The 22,059-nt window shown below is 40.6% G+C and overlaps 1 protein-coding gene across 1 annotated transcript in view; it reads left to right on the top strand.

Annotated features, from left to right (window-relative positions):
* Positions 1 to 1,649: 1,649 nt before the first annotated feature.
* Positions 1,650 to 22,059, top strand: part of KDM3B (lysine demethylase 3B) — a 41,828-nt gene continuing 21,418 nt past the window's right edge. Inside the window, exons 1-13 of the mRNA XM_014893319.2 lie at positions 1,650 to 1,835; positions 5,494 to 5,661; positions 8,072 to 8,185; positions 8,633 to 8,738; positions 10,179 to 10,303; positions 11,468 to 11,536; positions 12,433 to 13,011; positions 15,326 to 16,565; positions 16,926 to 17,127; positions 18,460 to 18,674; positions 19,718 to 19,870; positions 20,284 to 20,391; positions 21,639 to 21,766. Of these exons, the coding sequence (XP_014748805.2) occupies positions 1,665 to 1,835; positions 5,494 to 5,661; positions 8,072 to 8,185; positions 8,633 to 8,738; positions 10,179 to 10,303; positions 11,468 to 11,536; positions 12,433 to 13,011; positions 15,326 to 16,565; positions 16,926 to 17,127; positions 18,460 to 18,674; positions 19,718 to 19,870; positions 20,284 to 20,391; positions 21,639 to 21,766 (3,378 nt within the window). The 5' untranslated portion in view covers positions 1,650 to 1,664. The remainder of the gene's footprint in view (positions 1,836 to 5,493; positions 5,662 to 8,071; positions 8,186 to 8,632; positions 8,739 to 10,178; positions 10,304 to 11,467; positions 11,537 to 12,432; positions 13,012 to 15,325; positions 16,566 to 16,925; positions 17,128 to 18,459; positions 18,675 to 19,717; positions 19,871 to 20,283; positions 20,392 to 21,638; positions 21,767 to 22,059) is intronic.

Here is a 22,059-nt window from a genome sequence, read left to right as displayed (position 1 = left end):
TCTGGTTTTGCAGCCATTTAAGTATGCAGTTTAACAGCAGTAGCTGTCTTTACGCTTTCACAGTAAAATAGTATTTGAAATTAACATGCAGCTCATGAAACTAATTTTTCTAACTTGTAATAGAGGTTGGTGCAACAGAATTAGCATAGAAAAGATAGGTATTTCATAAATTGAATTTAATTCATGCTTTATGGTTTATGCTGTGTGGGTCAGTCATTAATGACACTTAGGAAACCCCTGGTATTGGTGGATTTTATCACTGTTGGCCCACCTGGTGCTGTATGCCATTGGAATATCCAGAACCATGCTTGGGAGATGGGAAGTGCTGGTCTGCTTTATCATGGCAGTGGGAGTCTGAGCTGGTAGAATGGGAAGGGGCATAGGAGCACTGGGAATCTTTCACATGATAATACTATTTCTGGTGCACAGCTGATGATCTTACTGTTTCAGTAAAGAAACTTAAGACATGAGGGCAAAGACTGGTCTTCAAAGAATGTAGTACTGATCTTTGATTTACCATGGCACTCAGATGCAAGACATAATGGCTCTGCTACCATTCAGTAATGTTTCATGTACGTACTGTACTTAAAAAAAATGGGGGAGGGGAGATAGTAAATCTAGGTGTGTGTAGTAAATCAAAACTCAGAGATGCTGTACAGCACAGGAGGAGAGCACTGAGTGCTGATACTGCTGATACTCTGAGTGTAGTTGTTCCACTGGTACTGGCAGTTGCCTTATCCATGTACCAGTCAGTACATTGCATCCCTCTAAATAGAAAGTAACAAAGAGGAAATGTCATGTACTTAAAACAACCGGGCACAATCATTTGAATAAATGGAAGTGAAAGCAAGCAACTTGCCTTTGCTGTTGCTAATTCAGTGTCAAATAGGACTCTGCCAGAATGAAGAAACAATATGTGCAAAAGGGCAACATGGAGTATAGCATACGCTCCTCATTCCAGTTTTTGTCACTGCTACTGTGCCTTTACTGCACTACCAGAAACAGATATAAAATCGCATATCATTTTTCTAGCTGTAGGATACTTAAGTATTTTGTGGTTCATGTTGAAAAGGAGCAGGTTTAGGACTTTGCGCTGTGCTACATGGTAACTGTTCAGATGTATTAGCTAATCATGAAAGCTGAATTCATTCCCATACTGATTTTGTATCTTAATTACTTCTTAAATGCACCCCCTTTCCAAAATCTGCCTCACTGGAAAGCGAAGCACCCATCCTGTGCGGTGCTGCCGGTCCTCCAGGGCTGTCAGCAGTTCCTCATGTTGCCTGTAGGATCTAGCCTGACACGCGGGCACTGTTTCTTCTGTGTGTTTACCTCGAAGTTTAGGTTAAAACTCCTTAATTTCTGCGATAATTCCAGGTTTTGAACTTGGCGGTCATGAGCGATTCCGCCGAGGCAAGGCCCATGCCGGCCAACCGGCCCTTCCGTTCCGCCGCGGGGCCCGTCCCTCCCGACGGCGCCTCCGACCGCCCGGTCCCGCCCGTCCCGCGCGGGGCGTTGTGGGGCCGGGTCGACCGCGCAGTGCACGCCGGGACGGCGGCGGGCGGCGCTCGGGCCCAGCGCGGGGCAGGAGCCTCTCGGTGCCTCGGGCGGCGGCTGCGGCCGGGGCGCTCGGGCGACGGCGGCAGCAGCTCTGCCCGGCGAGGATGGCGGACGCGGCGGCCTCTCCCGTGGGGAAGCGGCTTCTGCTGCTGCTGGCGGCGGGGCCGGGCGAGGGCGAGACGGCGGGGTCGGAGCCGGGGCCTGCGCTGCCCGCACGGGCCTGGCGGAGCGGCACAGTGAGGGCCATGAGCGGAGCGGTGCCCCAGGACCTGGCGGTGAGGCCTGGGACGGGAGTGGGGCGCACAGTACTGTGGACGGGGCCACCAGTCGAGCCTCCCGCGAGGGCCGCAGACGGGCCGGGCTAGCCTGGGGGCGGGCGGACGGGGTGCCGCGGTCGAGCTGTGCCGGCGGTCCGAGCCCTTCTGCAGCGCCGGGCCCACCGGACGCGCTCCGGGGCTGTAAGCGGCGGGCCCGGCCTGCTACGAGCGCGACGAGCGCAACGGCGGAGCGACCGGGCAGGTGGTATATGAAGGGTCCGGCACCGCCGTAGCGATGGTTGGAAGTAACGTACATGTGAAACAAATACGTCTGGGACATTTCTGGTGCTGATGTATCTGTATGTATATAACCTCAAAGTGTCGTTTTGGGAGTTTTTTGGGCGGGGGTTGTTTTGTTTTTCCGCCGGGAAGATGATGAATATTCTCGCTTAGCGTGAATTATGTATGAAAATATATATTGAGGGCTGAGTTTTGAGTGAGGCTCATCCATTTGATTTTGTCTCAGATTTTGTTTTTAGTTGTAGGAATTTGAGCTTCATGTAATGTATTTAAGCACTCCAGCATTTGTCAGGTTTATTTCTAGTATAGCTCAGTGAAACGCTTGGGAGGAGATCCTAAAAAGAGCTCTTGAAATGTATTGGCGGAGTTTCTCTTTGCATGTGGTCAGTTTTGCAGGCACTTGCTATAAGTGCTGGCACGCTTTGGAGGGCTATGTCTGATTTAGTGACCCGTGGTAGCAGGAATGAGGTTCTGTGTTTGTGAAGAGTTTTAATTCTTTTTATGATTATTTTTTTAAAAATTAGTAGTGAGCCTAAGTTCTTTGGGCTTGTTTGCAGAGTTCCGACTTTGAGCTGTTTCCTTAACATCCATCCTCTAGTGATACTGCTTTCTTTGGCCGTGTTCTAGAACTGCACCTACGACTGTCGGCAGAAAGCAATGTGCTGGGTTTGGCTTTGCAGACCTGGGAAGCCTGGCACCCTATGTCTGCAGATGAAAGCTGTGGTTATGTACTCGAGCTGCTGCCTAACTTGCTCAAGGAGGAGGAAAGAACCCATGCAGAAAGGAATTCTTCAAAAGGGAAATGTGTCAAATGAAAGGAACTGGGGAGAGAACTGCTGAATGAAAGTAATGAATTCACACACCAATGAAAATGCAAGAGTACTGATGACACACATGTCCAATATGCCTACTACAAGAGCAACTCTTCAGCAGTTCTCTCCCCGGTGCCTTTCATCACTAACCTTCCATTTAATACTGCTTCAGGGGTGTAGCTGCCTCTAAACAGTGTGTTCTCAAAAATCTATGCAAGAACTGTAAAATGTGAACTGTGTAAAATAGTCGAGGCCGAGTTTAGAGTAATGTGGGACATTCAGCGTTTTCATGGACTCTTGCATGCATAATGAATTCTGCTGTGACAATGGCAATGGTATACTATCAGAAGTAAAGAGTTATTTTAAAATTCGTTCTGTCAGAAGGAGTGGTGAGTTGGCACCAAGCAGTCAGCCACTGTTTAGGAAATATTCTTCCAAGGTAATAATGTGGACTAGGTGTGATAAAAGCTAGGAAAAATTTATTTTGTACTCTTTGGTCTACCTAAGTCTGTCCTCTCTCATAATATCCTGTAAGGGTGGTTTCAGTTACTAGCCTGTAGTCTCATGTTGGGCTTATAGAAATACAAAAGTGCAACTGAATATTAGCACCTTTCTACGGCAGAAATCTTGGGAACAGACAAGAAGTATAAAACTTAGAAGCATGGGGGTTTTTTTGTTGTTTTGGGGTGGGTTTTTTTGTTGTTGTTGTTTTTTGTTTGGGTTTTTTTTGTTGTTTTTTTGGCTTTTCTTTTCTTTTCTTTTCTTTTCTTTTCTTTTCTTTTCTTTTCTTTTCTTTTCTTTTCTTTTCTTTTCTTTTCTTTTCTTTTCTTTTCTTTTCTTCTGGTAGAGTAATGCCTCTGAATGATTTTTGGATTTTTTTTTTTCCCCCTGTAAAATTTTGGTTAGAGAGAGTAGCTCTTAGACAATCTTACTTTGATATATTGTGGAGTAATCTAATTGTGGTTAGTCCACAAAAAGAATATATATGAAGGTCAGTCCTAGTTGTTGTCCCATTTTCAGAGCATCTAGAAGAAATCCGGAGGAAAAATTATGCTGCAGTTAGAAAACAGCTTTGCTTCTAAATGGAATCAAGTGTTATCCTCTTTCTCAAAATGTTTACTAGAACAGGATCATTAAAGACCTGTTGAGCTTTATCTCGGTTTGTTCCTAATATTGTAAAAGTACACGGTCCATGCTAAATGGCAAAGGAGCTCAGTGTGTCACATGAAGGACCGTACTGCTTTTCTTATGTGAAACAGAGGTGTGAAAGATGATTGTTTTAATGGATAGGCAAGCTCTACAGTACCATGAAAGTTAGGAGGCCTGGGACACAAAGTGTTTTGAGTAGGGACTATTGGCAAAGTAGCACAAATATAATATTAAGAAAGGTATAGGCCCACTGACAATGGAAAGGTGTTTAGTCTACTTTATATTGCTGAAAATTGTTGAGTTGGTGGAAGGATGTCTTGAAAGGTCTGGTACTGTTTCTCAGCAGGGCAGCTTAAGCAGTAATGGAGTTCAAGACTTAAGAGAGTTACTGCATATTCTTTCCTTGAGGTTTGAGCTTTTGAGTCTGGGAGGAGGAGTGTGGTAGAGGTATAAGTGTTCTCTAATACTTCTTTTGGTGGGGTTTAATGGTAAAGCAGAGAGCTGGTTAGTGCCTTGTCGCTTCCCACTGATCTTGTAATCGTTACAAAACCCTGTTTTGATATCCAGCTTAAGGTGTTCCTTAACTGGTTAGTAATTTTTTGCTGATCATCTGACATGTTTGATTATATTTGGCAAGTGTGTAAGTTCTGTAGATGAGAGATTGGAATGTGACTTTTCTAACACTTAATAGCTCCAGCTGTTAGGACATGGAATGAGATTTGTAACCTTGGCATTCTTGCCGTGTAATTTCAAATTACTTTAACAGTTGTCCTTTGTGATAGGGAAAAAAGAGGATGATATCTCAGAGTAGTGATTTAGATTTGTAGTGTGTGCAGTGTGGTTTATATTGTTACATTTGTAAATAAGGTTATTAAAAATCTAGCAGATATGTAATGCTGGGTCATCTCATGCCAACCACAATATTTGCATTTGTTCAGGGAGTTTAATAATGTACAAAACAAGATAAAACTTCTGATTTACAGTGGGTTTTGCTAACATAAACCTTGCAGGCTGAAGCATTTAGTTCTGTAAATGTCAGTTAACCGTACTGATACAAGCTGTTTGTTCAAGTGCCAAGTAAGAGTGTTGAAATTCTCTAAAAAATCCTACTGTGAAAGAGGCTTGCATTGGGTCATCATCTGTATTTTGGGATGAACAATTTTCATGTCTTTAATTTCGTATAGGAAAGCACTGCATTTGGAGGCAGTGATGCATGTTTGGGGATAAATAATTTTTCATAGGTTAGTAATTGTTAATTTGATTCCCTTAGCTGTGTAGATATATTCTCAGTATTAACATTGCAATACTTAGCCTGATTTTTCTTACTAAAGTTGCTGTCTCATTTTCCGTAAGGATTGTAGGAGTAGTGTTTTCTATTAAGTGTCTGAAAAGAGATGAAATTTTTTTTTAATCAGATCTTTGTGGAATTTGATGGCTGTAACTGGAACCAACATGCGTGGGTGAGAGTCCATGCTGAAGAAGTTATAGTGTTGCTGCTGGAAGGATCATTGGTTTGGGCACCTCGAAATGATCCAGTTATGCTTCAGGGGACTCGAATCTCCCAGGCACAGTGGCCTGCACTGGTGAGTATTTGACCAGAAGTCCTTAGATCCTCGGAGGTTTTCATCAGCTCCACTGTGAAGCTGAAGGCTTGGATATTGTACAAGGCACCATTTTGCAGGTTCAAAAATTGCTTGGGCATCTACTTTTACTAATAAGAGTTCCTTAACTGGCACTTAATAGTGCCTTTGGGAAGGCATTGGAGAGGCAGTATGCTTCCAGTTCCTGTCCCAGAAATTGCTATGACATATTTTACAGAAAAGTGGTATTTTCTTCTGTGACTTACAAGTTAATCTCTGAAGAAATGTGTTATGTATGGGAAAAGATTATATTTTTCCCTATTTTAAAACTTTATATATGCTGGGCTTTTTCTGAATGGTGAGAATAAGCCTTTTGGTCTTATGAAGGACTCTCCAGAGCTCTGTACGGTAAAGGCTGTTGCATTCATTAAACAGGTATACCAGAAAGCATTTTTGGGAAGAGACTAGACTGCGTGCTGTGCCTGATGTATAAACCATAAATTGACCACTCCTAATCTAAAGGATTTTATTTCAGTTTTGTTGTCAGCATTAACTAACATGACATGCAAAATTTTCTCATGTTTTTTGATGTGGTTAACCATATTGCTATTTACATGGCAGTTATGTGTCATGACACTTGAAAACAAAGCCAGTACATTTTAGCTAGCATATCTGAATATACCCATTCTCCACACATCCTGATGAGTAGTATATAGTGAAAAGCATTCCTTAAATATTTCTTCTCTTAATGGCTTCCAAGAGGAAAGATCATTATATGTGAGAATCCTTCCCTCATTTTTATGCTGTTTAATTTTTATTCTTTGCTCCTTTGTTTCTTTTCTGCTCCCGCAGTCCTTGGACTGCTTTTGGACTTGTAGTCCTTATACTATTCTCTGCTTTTTAATACATTTCGTGCGTGAGTACATTGAAATGTTATTTTCCTGTCAAGGATCGTGTGTCTTGGTAGAATTTGAATTTAGTGTTTTAAATGGGCACCTGGGCTCAAAGCAGCAAGTCCATCACTGCATCTTTCTCTGACGATTTCTTTATTGCACTTGGCTTAAGGCAGAAGGAAACAAGGCCTTTAACAGCAGAGACTCTGTCGAGAGTGTTTTTTCCATAGGGGAAGTTTTCCTTTCAGTGTATTTCCATCTTGTCTCCAAGAATGAACTCCAGTTAGTTTCATCCGGGAAACTGTTTTTGCACGTGATCAGCATCTTTCAGTTGATTTCCAAATCGGTCAAAATCTGAGTGATTTGGGGGTGTTACCATAGTCTGCGTGCTGACCATGTAATGATTCCAGGCTATTTCCATTACAACTCAAGCTTTATCTGTAGGCTTGCTCAAAAAATGTTCCTGTCCTCTGTACTCCGGATAGCCACGTGAGTTTTCTCTAGGTACTACAAGCCTACCCAGATGACTGCATGGGAATGTCGATTTGAGTTACTCAAAGCACCAGTGTACACATTTGCAATGGGAAACTAACCACTTAGCCTTACAAAGGGGATGATGTGTTTCAAGGGTGTGGGGGATGGTGGGTTTTGTTGGGATTTTTTTGTTTGTTTAAGATATATCACTTTTCATTCTTAATTGTCTCTTTTTTGTAGTCCTGTTTGCTTTCAGGGGATAGCTTTGCATAAACTGAGAAAATAGATTTTTATATTTATGCTGTTGTGTACCGGAGAATGAAGCGTAAACAAACTTCATGAGAGCTGTTAAGGGAAAAATGTCATGAATACTTGTGTAAAAATTATGTAAGTGTGAGCATGAGACAAGTAACATTTCAAAGACTCTGGTTGGCAACTTCCTCTTCCATCAGCAAATTATGTTATAAAGTTGTCTGATTCTACTATTACTAGGTTTCTGAATTCACTAGGTATTTTTAGTGGCTTGCTCTGCATTTTGAATATCAATACTACATTTGCTATGAACTTTAGTTTTTCACAAAACACTAGCCAAAAATGCTCTCATTTAATAATAAGCGTATAAATTCTTTACAGCTAATTTCTGTAGAAGAATAAAACCACTCATTTCATGATGCTATATCTGAAATATGTTATTAACCAAAGCTTTTTTTTAACCTTAACCAGAGCTTTTTTTTTTTTTTTAACCTGAGCATCAGAAGGTGCTTACCTATAATAAACCAAATACGACCACAGGTGTTTTCATTTCTGCTTTAAGATCTAATGAAAAGGTGGATCCAGTTGTCTGTAATTCCTGCTTGTAATGCAGGAATTATTGGCTTAGACATAATGACTAATATTTTACATTAAAACTCAAGCACTGGGCGGTACAAGTTAAGAAATTACAATTTTAAATTTTTTAAAATCTAAATAGCATGTGAAATCGTCTGTTGTTGGCCTGAATGTTTGCTCAGTCATTTTGGTAACTGCTGTTTTTTTGTTCATCACAGACCTTCACTCCTCTAGTAGATAAGCTGGGGTTAGGCTCTGTGGTCCCAGTGGAGTTTCTTCTGGACAGACACTTACGTTTCCTGTCTGATGCCAGTGGATTACGTTTATTTCAGGTATTTGAACTGTGTTCAGTTAAAATGTAAATTTAGCCTTGTGCTGTTCTTATCAGATTAGTTTTGGGGGTTTTTTTACTGTTCCATCAACATACCCATCTTTCTCCTTTCACTGCCCTCACATATTTGTGCTTGTTTCCCTGCATTTCCAGATCCTTACACTGAGCTCCATTTGCATGTGAAAAGTACTGATACTCTCTACATTGTTCAGTTGGAGAGTTAGCTGTCATTGAGTAGCTGATAATTACAGTGGAAGTTTTGCAACAGCTTTTGCATAGTTAATTCTTTTATTCCTCCTGGCATGTGCAGTAATATTTTTCTCAATTTTACTTTTTTTTTCTTGTTTGTCAATCTCTGACTGCAGTCCAAGAAGAGCTGTCTTGTAAAAACTAATGTTTCTATTACCGCAGAAGACTATACTTTGTTAAAACTGTTTGTTTTTGGCAGATGGGAACAGAGAGTCAAAATCAGATTCTGCAGGAACAGCCTTTGCTGAGAGAATCTGTCAATGCGCTGATCAGCGACCAGAAGCTTCAGGAGATATTTAGTAGAGGTGAGGTGTGTTTTCTTTCTCAGAGCTACTTTGTTGTGCAACAGCTATAAGACTGCGCTGGAATTTGTGAAGGAGGATCGTAATAGTATCTGTTACTGTTTCATTTGCAAGGTCAATTTTCTGTATTTTACAAGTCCTTTACAAAGTAACATTATCACAGATCTAGCCTGAGATACAAACCGAAACACCTACTGGGAATGGTTGTTTAAGGTGTAGTCCGTGTATTTACAACTTCTCTATTTTAACTTTTAATTTGGAATTTTTAAAGTGTTGGTTCTTTTCTATGGTTCGGTTCTTTAACTGTGGAAATTTAGAAGTGAAGTTTCTTTGTAGTTGCTGATTCTCAGAAGCTTTCCTTGTAATGGCAATTCAGATTTTGATGTTTTGATAATTAATACATCAATTAAGTTGAATATATGTGTGGATGTGGCTGGTCAGCATAGAGTTAATATCTGTTGTCTGGATTGTGTATTAGGGTTAAGCCTGATTGTGACTTTTGTTGTCAGATTTGGGTCATCTTGGTCAAGTGCTAAAATCATTTCTATCCAGAGTTCACGCACCAGGGAGCCACCCTAGAGACAGACCACTGTCTTACGTTTGAAGGACCATGTAATTCTTAATGGGAATTTGGTGCCTTTTGGTCAAATAAAATGTGTATTCATAGAAATTCTGAGGACAGTACTTCTCACATGAGCAAATAGCTTAAGAATTGTCCAGTTTGAAGCCTTCTTCTAAAGTGCCTAATTCTGGCCGTGTTACATACAGGTTGTTGGATCATGTGTATTTTGATAATCCAAGATTAGCAGAGGTTTATTTTGTCTGGATTTAGGGTAGGAGGAAAGACTCAGCATGCTGATCTGGAGAGCAAGGGCAGGGTGAGAGGAAACCTTGCTGTAGATGATCTGTTATCTGTGTGAAAGAACTAAGACTGGTTGGTTTAGAGATGTTGGATATCCAAATACATGTTTCTTGTCTGAAACGTGTGGCTTTTCTTCTGGGATTTGACACATCTGGACCACGTCAGAACGCTGGGACTGTTCACTGGATTGATGCCCCATAATTACTAACCTGTAGGTTAGAAAGCAAAAGTATTTAGTTAGCAAGGACCCCCATGTAGCTTGATTTTATCAAACGTGTGAGTTAACCAAACGTGAAAGACCAAAATTTTTTTTATGTGTAAATTGTATTAACTTTGTCTTCACAATAGCTTCGAGTTACAGCAATGAGGACCTATTGACTTTTTAGGATAAAATACATGGTTAGGATAAAATGCCTGCCACAGGATTTGCAGCAGAAGCCCTAGTGTTTTAATTTCTTTTCTCCTGGATGATGATACTTCAAGCCCTAATTAGGTGCACAGAACCATTTTTATTGTATGATTCTTAGCTAGTATGACACAAAGCTTGTTTGGAAAATGTACTCAAAGTCGTCCTTTTCCAGGTCCTTACAGTGTCCAAGGCCAAAGAGTTAAAGTTTATCAACCAGAGGATGAAAATAGCTGGCTCTGTGGTGTTGTGAGCCACCAAGACCCAATAACTCGTCTTATGGAGGTGTCTGTGACTGAGGTAAAAATATGAAGTGCTGCTTTGGTATTCTTAAAATACCATTCCTCAATATCTGTATATGCAGAATGACAGCTTTGCCAAAACTTCTTATTTTGGGTTGGTTTTTACTTTAAAAGATGAGTAAATATTTGTGTTGCGATTCAAAGTGTTTTTTCCTGTTATGATGACAGAATAAGTGATGTCACACAGACCACTTCTATTCAAACAAACAAACAAACAAAAAGGCTGTAAGAGTTTCATTGGAAATAAGAGCTGTAAAATATTGGAAGTGACTCTCTAGAAGAGAAAGCGTGCTGATGCATGGAAAGCTACCTTCTGGGTCTCTTACATTGTGGGGTCTTCTTATCCCTTCTCTTGGTTTCCATCTGACAGACTGTACAAGTGGTTTGAAACAGTTGTAGCAAAGCAGATGAAGTCTTAGTGTAAATAATTTGATTTATGTATTTTAGCTCAGACTATTTCCTTTTGCCCTGTTCCTATCAGTAAACCTGTGTACAGCACAGAGAATCTGCACTGCTAGAGTTACTGATTTTTATTGTGTGCTTCTGTATGGCCTGACAGTTCAGTCTTGCCAGTGGCCTGCTCCTGATGGCTTCCTTTTACAGGCACAGCTAAGAATGGGTCCATGGTGCTGTGTAGCAGCAGCACTCATCGTGGTTTTCAGCTCCCATCAGCAGCTGCATGCTACGAAGCACAGAGCTTCCTGTGTACTTACTGTGAAATGAAAAGTAACCTCCAAGAGCAGTTACAGAGATTGGATATTCGTTGCTCCTTTTGGGGAGACACTTAGGTTGAACTGATGTGCTTCTTCCAGTAGTCCTTTCTACATCCAGCCGAGTGAACCTGCATGTAACAGTGCTAAATCAAATTCAAGGGTTTAATGCAATAAATACCTTTAGAAATGCTCAATAGAACAAATATACAAGGAGACAGTGGCGGGAATCAAATCTGAAAGCTTTTGCAATAGCAAAGGAGCAAAAGGATAGAAGGTGAACTAGAAGTTTATAGTATTATTAAAGAAGTGAGAGAAAAGGTAATTGGGAGAGGGCCTCCACAGTAACTGTGTGTTTAGGTCTCTTATGTTGATACTATATACTTTGAATTAAAATTAACCTCTGCTTTTCTTTCTCCTACTTCCTTGTTATCAATCTATATAAAAATTAGAGTGGTGAGATAAAGTCGGTGGATCCTCGACTGATTCATGTGGTGATGGATAACACTTCGCCAAGTGAGGTACTGCAGCAGTACATCCATGTCTTGTATATACAGTGTGCAACTTCATAAAATAAGTAAAATCTGGAAAGGACTAAAAAATGATGCAGTGTTGACTGTGGACTTTGAATAATTGTAGTAATTTTCCTCTTAAAGTTGGAACAGGAAAATTTTGTTTACCATTTTGATAGTCATAGCTTTCTTTAAACAATCTTCTCCTTTTGTTGAGGCCTGTTTACTGAGTTTAGCATGGATCTTGGAGGGAGGATTAGTAGTGCTATAACCATGGTGGTTGTACTCCATTTTAAGGCGTAGTGTTGCTGCCTTTTTCTAACAGGATCACTCTGTGCTGCTTCACATACCTTTTAAGGCATCTCTGAAAATTGCCATCTGGCTGCTCTGCCATGTAAGCAGGCTTGTATGTTTGTGGCATTTCACTGCTTCAGTTGAGATGTTCCATGATAACATTTGAATCTGAATTTTTACCTTAGGCTAAAGGGCAAGCTATCTCCTGTAGTTAAATATTGTAGGCTTTGTGTAGTGGACAGAAAGCATGCTCTTCCAAAGAATCACAGAGTTTATGCTTGGAGCAAAAATTAGAGTGCAGGTGGTATTCGTACATTATGAAGAGCTTTGTGTATTTCTCAAAATTTGCCACGATGTGGTTCATGCTACAGCAAGGTAGCTCAGGTAAAAAAAATTCTTGTGCAGATCTTAGTCTAGTACAAAAAAGACAAGACTGTGCTTAATGCTTGTGTTCTGTGCTCACAGAGCCTCTCTCTTTAGATGTCTCAATTTGTAATAAAGTGTTCCTAAACTTCAGAGCAGTGTAATATATTCTGTTCTAACAGAAAAAAGTTCTTTGAACGGTATCTGGATTATTCTGTTTAATGATTGCATGACTTTGTCTGTTATAGGCAGGGAGCCTAAAAGCAGCTAAATCATCATCTAAAGGGAAAAAGAAAAAAGAAAGCCTGGAGGGAAAGGATGGAAGGAGAAGGAAAAACGTGTCAGATCCTGGTTGTGATCCTGCAACAAAGAAGCTGAAGGAGAAGGGTGAGGCAGATAGCAATGGTAGTGATGGAGGTGAGGCAAGCAGAAGTCCCTGGAAAGGAGTCTCCAGTAGTGAAACGGGACTGGATCCGAGGGCCAAGCAGTTGCCTTCATTTATTCCTCAGATTAATCGCAATATTCGTTTTGCTACTTACACCAAAGAGAATGGCCGAACACTAGTAGTCCAAGACGAGCCAGTTGTTGGTGACACAGCATTGCCTTTCACTCCATTTTCTTCTGTGCCTGGACAGCCATTACTAGTTGGATCTGGATGTAAAGAGGCAGGAAAATCACTGGAACAGGTTAGCCAAGGCACAGTGACTTCTTCCACCGCAGTTACAACTGGTTTGACACCAACAACTGTGAGAATCTCTGATACAAGTTTGCCAGCTGTTACTGGACAGGAGAAACCGAAAACAGTCCGATCACAAGCCCAGGGAGAGGTGAGTAGCTCAATCATGTTGATTCAATGTGTTCTAGAAAGATTTACATGTTTGCAACAGATGTTCTGCAACATACTCCTGTTAAAATGTGTGTCCATGGAATTGAAAAAACTACTTTTTCTCTCTTGAGTCTGTCGCCTCCCAAAGAAAATCTATTATCTGACCTAAGAAATGACTGAAAAGAAAATTAAGATAATTGGTGAAGGAGTAGTAAGAGAGAACTGTGTAGCACTCTTCCGCTTTTCAGCCTTAATCTGAGAAATGCAGCTTTAACACTAAGCACTGCTCTTGGTTTCGTTGTGTCATACACAAGATAGCCTACTTAAAATCTCTTGCCTTTATATAAACAGATCTGCGTGAAAAATGTGCATAGACTTGAACATTCAAGTTACTTAATAAAAAAGCCTCAAAACCAGAAAAACAATGAGCCTGCATTTAGAGGACCTTTGACAGATACCTATCTCGTATGTTAGAGCTGTGTTATATATACAGTAGAAAAATGAGCTAGTTGCATTATATACTGCCCTAGGACTAAAACTAAAGAAATAATTAAAATATTTGATATGAGAGCTCAGTCTGGAAGCAGCTTGGAGACCTTTTACTTGTGCCTTTGTTTACAAGAGAAAGAGTGGGAAAATAGAAGTGAAACCCTGTTAAAAACAAGATATAAGACTTATTAAACAAATCAAATGAAGGTTTGTAAAAACAAAATAAAAATGAAACCCACCTAAGTAAGTATAACAAAAATAAAGAATCTCACTGTCTACTGTATAAGAAAGTGAAGAAAATGGGAGATACGTTAAGAGAGTGTGATTGCTAGGAAGGTAAAGGCATTGCTATCATCCCTGTCTTTTGTATTGGATAATGGTATATGTGGAAAGGTTAGATGATTACCTTTGGATAAAGATTCCTAGATGGTAAACTGTGAGAAATAGAATTGTTGAAAACAGGAGTGTTGCATAATGAGCATACAATGTAATGTAGTATGAACTCTTATAATGCAATATAATATGAACTTTTCTCTCTCCCACCCCACCAATAAATAAATTCGGAGTTGGGAGCAACTGCAGACTGTGTAATTGTACTGAGAAATTTTGGTACCACCTCTCCTCCTTTCCCTCTCTCCAACCCCACATCACTTTTAAAAAATATTATTAATTTGGCTTCAGAGTTGGCAGGCAGACCATTAGTCCATTCTAAACAATTTTTTTTTTGCAGGAAGGAACCTGACATAAATCAGTAGGAGTGTTGCAGACAGTTCACACGTTACTGTTTCAGACTGTCCTCTGCATCATAGTGTGACTTGGTCCTGTTAATATCATTAAATGTTTAGGTTATTAAAGTTATTACAGCTGGAGATTGGTAATGAGGAACAAGCTAAACATTAGTAAGCAGTAGAGTAGGTGTGCAGGGACACTAATGACCAGTAGGATATGTTGCACAGAGTCTGTGGTTGTATTTAACATTACCTTGAAAATAAAATTGTGTTAATGATGAGCAGATTTCTAAGTGGAAACTCAAAAGGAGTACATCTGATCTAAATGCTTCTATGCGGAATTAGTCACAGTATATAATCAGTTACAGTAGTACTGTCAGAATTGGGAAATCTGAGCAAGTACCATTTGAGAAGAGAGCAAGTGAATATTCCATATCACAGTTATGGTTCTAGTAGAAATCTACCATTCACAAAACTTTCCTGTATTTTATGGTCATAAAAATTAAGCCTTTTGTGCTTAATCTCTACTGAGTTATTCCCTGGGGGGCACCACATCCTAGTAGGCATCTACCTACCTCTCAGCAGATGTGGGTTACGGGGACCAGGAATAGTTTATCTGCTAACTTCTAGGGGGCTTGCTTTGTTTAATTAACTTGCAAAGTAAGTTATTTATTTTAGGGGTGCTACTTAAGTAGGTGAAGCTTATCATAATGCTCTTGAGGGAGGGTGAAAGATTGGAGGGTATTCAAAAGCAGTTTCAGTTAAAGTTCCCTTTCTGTTGATTTCAATTCAAAAGATCAGCAGTTTTACTAACTTGCTTTTCTATTAATTAGTTCACTTGTCTGGTGTCTCACCTATGTTCTAAAGGTTCTAAAGTATGGTAAGACATTAAGTATTCGTTTTCTCTGTGTGTCTTCAATTTCAATAGCTTGTGGGTAAGAATCTTTAAAGAAGTTTCTTCATAAGTAAGTCAGTCTGCTGGAAATCTCTATTCCTGATGGGTAAGGAGAATGCTAATGGCACAATGAGGTGAACTAAAGTATTCTTGAATCAAATAAGAATCTTATAATAGACTAATGCTTATTAATTTTGTTTCAGAATTCCCGAAATTCACTTTTGGCTTCTGGATTTGGAGTCTCTCTCCCAGGTGCTTCCCAGCCCTTGGTATTTGGGGCTGGAAGGAGCCAATCAAATGGAGTGATGGCTCCAGAAAGCAAACCTTCTGGATTTCCTTTTGGCTGTGGTACTGGACAGGAGGCTCAGAAAGATTCTGATTCATCCAAGAACTTGTTTTTTCAGTGCATGTCCCAGAATCTTCCTTCCACTAACTATTTCACGGTCATTTCAGAGAGCTTGACTGAAAATGTCTCTAGTCGGGACTCTTTCAAGCAGTGTCCAGAGAGTGTGGGTGCTGGGACTTGTAAAGGTAAAATTCTTTCAGTGGACAGTAAGCCAGGAGCCCAGTCTGGTAGTTCTGTAGAGCGGAAGTTGCCTGTGGAATCTATGCCTACCCTTACTCCAGCCTTTTCACGAAGTCTGTTAAATACTCGTCCCCCTGATAGTCATGAAAACCTATTTTTACAGCCCCCAAAGCTATCACGGGAAGAACCCTCAAATCCTTTCCTGGCGTTTGCTGAGAAAGCAGAACTTAGTCCTTTCAGTGGCTTTGCGTCTTCATCTCAGACGGGGGTTTGTGCTCCCTCTACACCTGTTGGTCATAAGGCCACTTCGGCCTGGCCGGAATCACTCACCTCTACAGACTCTTTAACTATGAAGAAAACGTTGTTTATAACAACTGACTCCTCAAAGATGATCTCCAGTGCTTCTGGTTCAACAGCTGCTGCTGGTGTTCAAAGCCCTTCTGCTGTAGGGAATGGCCGTTCCAGCTCACCGAGCAGTAGCTTGACACAACCTATCGAGATGCCCACGCTCTCCTCCAGCCCAACAGAAGAAAAACCAGCTGTTGGGCCTGGGCAGCAGGACAATCCTCTTCTGAAAACTTTTTCTAATGTGTTTGGCAGACATCCACCTACCCTTTTCTCTTCACAGGCAGAGTTTCCACAGGAGAAGAAAGCTCCTTTTGAAGCTGTGAAAAGGTTCTCACTAGATGAGCGGAGCTTAACATCCAAACAGGACTCTGACTCCAGTACAAATAGTGATCTCTCAGATTTGAGTGACTCTGAAGACCAGTTGCAGGCTAAGGCTTGTATGAAGGGTATCCCAGACCACTTGATGGCGAAGCTAGGCCCTAATGCGGAGCGCAATGCAGAATTACTGCTGGGTAAAGGAAAGGGGAAGCAAGCCCCAAAGGGCCGGCCCCGCACAGCACCTCTAAAAGGTGATGACTTGAATGCAGATGATGTTTTGGAAGCACAAGGAGGTGGGATACTGGGTTATCTCTTATGTAATGAGCTGTGTAAACTAACCACAGTTGTAAACCTCATTCATGCTTAGTAGGCAGCACACAGGATGCTTACAAGGCTGAAACTTAATGGTTCTTGTATGTGAGTTTGGCGTTCTCTTTGATAAATCTTTAAGCATGTGTGTCAGGACAGAAGTATGGTATGCTGTAGGCTTGAAGAGACTTACGGGTTTTAGATGTATGAGCACACAGATCTCTGAAAAGATTATTGAAGCCAGTATCGTTTTACTGTTGCAGTTAACTAATAGATTTTTACTTCTACTTTGCCTCACTCAGTTGGCCAGTCTGTGCTGAAAGATATGAGTAAGGTGAGGAAGCTGAAGCAGTCAGGTGAGCCTTTTCTCCAGGATGGCTCTTGCATCAATGTAGCTCCACATCTGCACAAGTGTCGGGAGTGCCGTCTGGAGCGGTACCGCAAATTTAAGGAGCAAGAGCAGGATGATTCAACTGTGGCATGTCGCTTCTTCCATTTCCGGAGGTGCTCAAATTCTTTCTTTCTTCATATGTAGTCTGTGTGCAGAGCTTGGGCTATGTCCGAGCACAAAGTAATTATGTTTTACTTATTAAATATGCTTGGCTACAATAATGAAGGTTTGGAGTGTCTTGCGTTTCATTGCATCACCTGACGGGAATTCCCTCACTGGGCCAGAAAGAGCTGCTTTTCAAAGATAAAGCTGTAGGATACTAAGTGGGCCTCCAGGTACAGCTTCAGGAAATTGAATTTGCTTTATTGGGTAGAATTTTACTTCTGGATAGCAATTTGTATGCAATAACTCTCCCTCCTTTATAAGGCATTTAGAACGAAGGTAAAATTTTAATCCACTCAACAAGTAACTTGAACATTGCCAGTATGAGGTTAATGTTTGACCTTATTCTCTTGAGTACAGTACTAATTTTTACAGGTAGAACACTACGTCTGTGTTCCCTCTGTGTGGCGTACATGTCTTACACTTCCTCGACCTATAATATTTCTTTTTGTCTTCCTTAACTGCTATTCTAGCAAGTGCTATTCATCTTTTTCTAAAAGTAGTTAATTGACTTTCTGGCATGTAATGGATGAAGTGAGTAGTATGTGTTGCCCATCCAGTAAGCATGCTGCTTCTTTCCCTAAACTTGTTAAAAATTAATCTAGCTTGAGGTTAAAGATAAGATGGTTTCTACTTAAAACTGAAGTTACCTTTGGTATTGACAGGAGATATTTAGGGTTCTGTCATACATTTTTGCACCTTTTATCATACAAGGATTAGGAGGGTGAACAGCTACTGGTAAAACAGTAGTGATTCATCTCTATGGAGACCAGTGCGACAAGGATCTTTGCATATATTGTAATGTGAGCTGATAGAAGAGTTGCCAAGTGCTGGTAGCTCTATCCAGAACTGAAATACTGTTTTCTCAAAAGTTGGGAAAATTTTTCTTTCTCATGAATTAAAATTAAGAATGACAGCCATACGGAATTTTCAAACAGCATCGTGCAGCAGGTGAAATTGAATTTTGTCATGTCTTTCTATTAATAAGATAGAGAAGTGGGATTTAGCAAGCTGTGGCAATTTCTTTTAGGTGGAATTTCCCACCAATGTTTACTAGGACCTTGGGATTTGTTCTAATGGGTGTTGTAGCCACAGCTTTGTATTCCTTATTTTCTGTGTTACTGAGATTTGCATAAGAAGTGTACTGTCTGTAGAGTATAGCACTCTAGCTGAAATCTTCCCCCCCGCCCCTTTCTGGGTTTATAGTCTGATAAGAGATGTCATTATAAGTTAATTAAAGGTGGTTGAGTAGTTTCTCAATTACTCCATCCTATTTCCTTTAGGCTGGTATTTACCCGGAAAGGTATACTACGAGTAGAAGGTTTCTTGAATCCACAACAAAGTGACCCTGATGCCATGAGCCTATGGATTCCCTCTTCTTCCCCTGCAGAGGGGATCGATCTGGAAACTTCCAAATATATCCTGGCCAATGTTGGGGACCAGTTCTGCCAGCTTGTTATGTCAGAGAAGGAGGCAATGATGATGGTGGAGCCGCATCGTAAGTTGGGCTTTTGTCATTTTTTTTTCCACACTTTCTGTATAATGCATGTACAATACAGTGGAATAGAATTGAAAATATCATATAATTTCTTGTTGAAATGCTTCTCCTGCTCTTCCAAAGAGAGGCTATATTTGCCTCCTGAAGGTGTAACTGAGGGACTGGCATTTGAGACTTTGTTTTGGATCAGTGCAACATTACCACCAAGGAAGCTAATGGTAACTTTCCCAGACATTGAATCATTTTTTCAGTAACTAAATGCCGAAATCAGCTGGCTCATGCCCCTAAGAAAATAGAAATAAGCCAGAGCACCTACCACGCTGACCAGCTATGCTTTAATGAACAGATTATCTGATATATTCCTATCCTTTTATGCTCCAGAGACATCATGTAAAAGCTCAGAGTTTTCTAGGGAGGGAGCACTACCTTAATTCAGCCCACAAGGACTTAGCTGAGCAGCTAGTTGCCAGCTTTCCACTTCAGGGGAAAAGGGTTTAGGGGCAAAAAAACCCCAAACAGGTAGCCAGTTTAACTTATCTCATGGATAACTGACTTTCTGATTTTTTCCCTTTAGTTTCTGCAACGTACAAGGGCAGCCATTTGGAGATCTCCTTCCTTGGCAAATGTGTTGGTTTAGGATCAGAATGGTTGACAGGGATCTGATTAGTAAAACAAAATACACATTATTTATAGTTTTATATGTTGATGTCACTTGTTCATGAAACTAGTAGAAGATTTGCAATTTTGCTGTAAGTTCCATTAGTGCTCCATTAAATTCAGTTATTACAGAACACTCGAAGGTGCTGCATTTCCTTGTAGTGTGCATTTTGATACCTGACTTTGCCTTATAAATGGGTATTTTAATAATGTCACTAGACTAGCAACTCAAAGAATGAGGCTATAAATATAAAAAGTATGTTTCTATACTTTGCCTTCAGGTCATGTTGCTATGAATTTATCAGTGTTGCTGTGATATTCTCAAATTAGGTGGGAGAAATGCAAAATGCCAAAGCAATAATTCATAGTGTGCCTTCTCTCTATAGAGAAGGTGGCATGGAAGCGAGCAGTACGTGGTGTGAGGGAGATGTGTGATGTATGTGAGACGACACTCTTCAATATTCATTGGGTTTGTCGGAAGTGTGGTTTTGGGGTCTGTCTGGACTGTTACCGGCTGAGGAAGAACCGTCCACACAGTGGTGAGTAGTGGCCATTTTTTTTCCCCCACTGTAATCTTTGAACTGACTATAGTGAGGAACATAGTTTCTGGGAAGTTGCAGAAGGTTTTGTGGGAGAGTTACTGACTATCAGCTTGGAAGGCTACATGTTTGGAACTTGTCTGCTGTTCTATTCTTCCATTTCCCAGCTTTCCACTTCAGGAGGGAAAGGGTTTAAGGGGGGAAAAAAAAAGCAGGGAAAATTACTGTGGTAGCTGTATAATCTGAAGAGGCAGAAGTTGCTGTGTATCCAGTCCTAATGGTCTGTATTTATAGTTTATTTCTGACATCACCAGTTTAATTTCCTGCACTGTAAAGAATCTAAATAAACAATGCACAGATAGTCTGTATTGTAAAGTTTTAGAATAAAATCTATTTTTTTTTCTTTATTCTAGAGACAGAGGAGATTGGCGATGAAGAAGTTTTCTCATGGCTGAAGTGTGCAAAGGGTCAGTCTCATGAACCAGAGAATCTCATGCCAACACAGATCATCCCTGGTACAGGTAATGCTTGAAACATGAAAGGAAAAATAGCAAATTTTGTAATAATTCTGAGCAAGCAAGTGGAAAAAAGATAAATATGGTGATATTGTAACTGATAGCTCTTCTGACCTGGATTTAGAGGACACTAGCACTTGCAACAGCAGAAATATTGAAGGGAAGGTAACCCACGTAAGATCAAGCTGTGGATTTGAAGTGCACATCCTTCCAGTATTAGCTATGACTTGTTGTGCTTAGCTGTTTTTAAGTTGTATTTTAAGTAAATTTGTTTAACTAGCAAGAAAGATTTCTTTCAGATCTTGTACAGGGTTTGATTTCTGACTGTAGGGATGACCTGACAGTGTCTCCAACCACCCCACCATCTGGAGCTCCCCTTCAGGCATACAATCATTGAATGGTTTGGGTTTGAAGGGACCTTACAAAATCATTTAGCTCCAACCCTGTGTATGGTTGCCGCACGCCCCGTTCAACCTGGCCTTGAAGGGATGGGGCAAGCACAGCTTCTCTGGACAATTTATGCCAGTGCCTCACCACCCTCACCAGGAATAATTTTTTCTTAATATTCAATCTAAACATACCCTCTTTCAGTCTAAAATCATTGTTCCATATCCTGTCCCTAGAGGCCCAGGGTCAAAAGTGTCCCTCTGTGCTTATGGTCCCCCTGATGTATTGAAAAGCCACAACAAGGTCTCCACAGAGCCTTCTCTTCTCCAGACCAAACCACATCAACTGTCTCAGCCTTTCTTCATAGGAGAGGAGTTTCAGCCCTCTCATAACTTTCACAGCCTCGTCTGAACCTTGAACAGGTTGAACAGGTCCATGTCGGTCATGTGCTGGGCATTGCAGAGTTGAAGGCTGAACTCCAGGTGGGGAGGTGGGATGGGGCAGAGGGGAAGAATCACCTCTCAGCCTGCCTGCATTTTACCGACTAGTTTTCAAGGGTTATATAGCTTCTTGTGGTGGTTCAAAGTCATCTCACTGCAATATCGCTGGATCCCACATGGAATAATAGAAACAGATGATAATCTGTAGGATTTGCCAGGTTTGACAGCCTCTCAGTGGCATCGTGAAGGTACAATTAGCAGTGTTCACCCACTGTGCTATTCAGGGACAATATCTTGTTATATAGCATGTGACCTTAAAGATACTTTGCAGTAATACTAAAAAAACCCCACCTCTTTGAAGATACAGTTTAGGCCTTTCTTTAGATTTCTTTGCATGTGATATTAAAGACCTAACTTTATTTACAGCGCTTTACAATATTGGAGACATGGTTCATGCAGCACGAGGCAAATGGGGTATTAAAGCCAATTGTCCATGTATTAACAGACAGAACAAATCGGTGTTGAGACCAGCTGTCACTAATGGAATATCACAGGTATGTAATTTGAAGCTGAAATTACCTTGTTTGACATTTACATTCCTAAGATCTATTAGGATGTTAGATTAAGATGTTAGGTCTTTTAGGTTAATCTATTGTGAGACAGGAATTTTACTTTCTCCATATGTTCTCTGAGTGTTTTAGTTTTGCAAAAGTCTTCTGGGTTATTTTTCAGGGACATGAACTGCATCTGTTATCTACCAAGTTGTTATTTGGGCTAGTACTTTTACGTAGAAATTGAGTAAAAAGCCATTCATATTGATGCTGTATTTTAAAACAAACCACTATGA

Source organism: Sturnus vulgaris, chromosome 15 (genome assembly GCF_052056855.1).
Source record: "Sturnus vulgaris isolate bStuVul1 chromosome 15, bStuVul1.hap1, whole genome shotgun sequence".
NCBI classification, from domain to species: Eukaryota; Metazoa; Chordata; class Aves; order Passeriformes; family Sturnidae; genus Sturnus; species Sturnus vulgaris.
This window is presented reverse-complemented; position numbering and strand designations above follow the sequence as displayed.